The 2,500-nt window shown below is 39.3% G+C and overlaps 1 protein-coding gene across 2 annotated transcripts in view; it reads right to left on the bottom strand.

Moving 5' to 3' along the window:
• LOC125047798 (TATA-binding protein-associated factor 172-like) overlaps nucleotides 1-2,149 on the bottom strand; it is a 39,318-nt gene extending 37,169 nt beyond the window's left edge. The window contains exons 1-2 of one of the 2 annotated variants that reach the window (XM_047646247.1): nucleotides 1,818-2,149; nucleotides 366-601 (exon numbers count right to left, since the gene is read on the bottom strand). In XM_047646247.1, coding sequence (XP_047502203.1) covers nucleotides 366-601; nucleotides 1,818-1,828 — 247 coding nt within the window. In that variant the 5' untranslated portion in view covers nucleotides 1,829-2,149. Of the gene's footprint in view, nucleotides 1-365; nucleotides 602-1,442; nucleotides 1,781-1,817 lie in introns of those variants that run through there. The other variant, XM_047646248.1, reaches the window with a different exon arrangement.
• Nucleotides 2,150-2,500: the final 351 nt, after the last annotated feature.

The following is a 2,500-nucleotide window of genomic DNA, read 5'->3' as shown; positions in this document are numbered from 1 at the left end:
TGATGATGATGATGATGATGATGATGATGATAACAATAATAATAACAATAGTTATTGTTAGTTACTACTCTTGTTGTTGTTATTGTTATTATTAATGGCAAAAGCAATACAAATACTATTTTCATCATCATTTTAATAAAAATAATACAAAAAAATGCTGATTATTATTATTTCATTACAATTACTTTCATGTGCATTCTAATTATCATCCTTATTATTTCTAATACTATAATTATCACTATTTATTATCGCTATCACTATCTCCTTTCAGTAATATGATTATAATTTGCATAAATGTAATTTCTACAAAATCATACTGTACAAGTATCAGAATCCAAGTCACTGAAAAAAGTGTCCAGGCACACCTCTCTTCACAGGCTGTGGATTCCACTGCGGAATGTTGCTCACTATGGCCTCGACTGCAAGACCTGCGGCTATTCTTGTTTCCCATGACTTAGAGCTCAGGTACACATGGACGCGACTCAGGAGGTAGGTAAGGTCGTGGGGATGCAGGCGAACCACCTCCCCCAGCTGCTGTGCCGCCGCCTGCCGAGTAACACCAGAGCCTCCTGTCTCCAGCAGCAGGAACAGCCGGTCTAATCTGCAAGTGGTTTGTCATTTCAAGACTTTTCATATTTTTGTATTTATAGATTTTGTGGTGTACAGGCTAGGCGGTTAAGAAATGGGGTGCATTAAGGAAGATTCTGAAGGCTCGGCCACATGAGCGGGCTTGATCGGCAGGCACAAGAGGATGCGACTGGCAGGCTAATACTCAGTAAGCATGTAGTCTTCCCGTTGCTTTCCTCCTTACAGGTGCCCATCATTAAAGCCAACTGATCTCGCCCGCTCATTTGGAGACCTTTAGCCTTAGACTCGCTTATTTCTAACTGAAGACGAGTGTGAATAAGTCAACTTGGCTGAAAGTTTCTCACCTATGACTACCTTTCCCAAATAAATTTTTAAAAATAAATAAACATACCACACTTCTTAATATTCCTTACATGATACGCATTTGCTATTCTAAACATATAAACTGCAAACTTCTTTAAAAGCTGCTCCTATGGCTTTAAAACCTTGAAGCATATCAAATCAATTTCCAGTTGACACAAACTGAGGTATTACATAGTTATACTAGCATTGAAAGTTAAAAGACAAAGTATCCCTATGTATATATACATAAATAAGCAAATAAGTATCAATAAATCTGTTGCTTAGAAATAAGCCATCCCTCTGCACCTTTCATTTACATTGGAAAGGTGGCAAATTCTTTATTTTCTCTATTTTTTGTTATTTGATGTTGCTATTACTTCTCTAAACCTTGCTTCAGTAATCTATACTATTTATAAAAGGATTACGTGAGAAATCATGAAATTACGGTGTGTTAACAGGGCAAGGTCACTTAGAGAAGTGGAAGTCTGGCCTAGATTCCTCAAGAACCTTACTTAATGCAGTATTATTAGTCCAAAAGGCATGTTGATTGTTGCTAAATTCCAAGTGAGATTCGTTTTTGAAGTGTAGCTTGGCCTTTTGCTTTAGTCTCCTTAGTTTTATTAAAGGCCATTCATTTGGTCTCAATGAATGTGCACTTTTTTGTGACCTGCTGTACTTTCATCCTTAATCTCTCTCAAATTCCCCTTCTGATCCAAGATTTTTCATTGCCGATCCCTTCTAACAAATAAGCACATCGATACCATAAGTTTCTCAAGTAAAGAGGAGTAAAACTAAGCATGGAAATCTCCTATTCTTTGGACAACGCTGGCGAAGGAGAAATGCATGGCTGCTCAAGGTCCTTCCAACGTTTTTCTCCTTTTTCTCACCTGCTCGACATCCTTGCACGGCTTTGGGGGACCTTATTGCAAGCTCAGCCTAAGGTGTGGTTGTTATGCCGCACGCTCTATCCATGTTGCATAAAGGGGCTAATCAGAGAGCAATTGCATGTTTTTTAATTAGAGGACCGGACTCGCCCCCTCCGCCATCCTTTTACTTCACTTAGGTCTAAAAAATCGGCTACAAATTCGCCGCCAGGAACCAAGCACAAAGGGGCTGCACCGAGGAAAATCGGGGGTATTTTTAAAAAAACCTCCTCTCGAACCAGCGACAACTAATTAACGAAACTACTTAAAAATTGGTCTTTATTATCTAGAGCATGTTCTCCGCGTCATGGTCATTTTTATACTGTGGTCCAGGAAGAGCCGTTCACGCGTTTTGCCTCCTGCCTTGTTCTCTGATTGGTCCGCCTGCCGCTCTCCTCCGCACTGATTGGTCCATCTGCCGCTCTCCTCCGCTCTGATTGGTGCGTCAATCTTGGTCCTTACACCTGCGCAGGCGTCAACATCAACGCGGTAAATTTAAATGTCCTGGGTTGCTTTTCTTATCAATGAAGTTTGCTCTTATTACTACTATATGATCACAATTTTTGTTGTTATTATCATTTTCACTTATATCATTGCCATTGTTAATCACGTTATATTATCACTATTATCATTATCGTTATCATCAT

Source organism: Penaeus chinensis, chromosome 42 (assembly GCF_019202785.1).
Source record: "Penaeus chinensis breed Huanghai No. 1 chromosome 42, ASM1920278v2, whole genome shotgun sequence".
In the NCBI taxonomy this organism is placed as follows: domain Eukaryota; kingdom Metazoa; phylum Arthropoda; class Malacostraca; order Decapoda; family Penaeidae; genus Penaeus; species Penaeus chinensis.
This window is presented reverse-complemented; position numbering and strand designations above follow the sequence as displayed.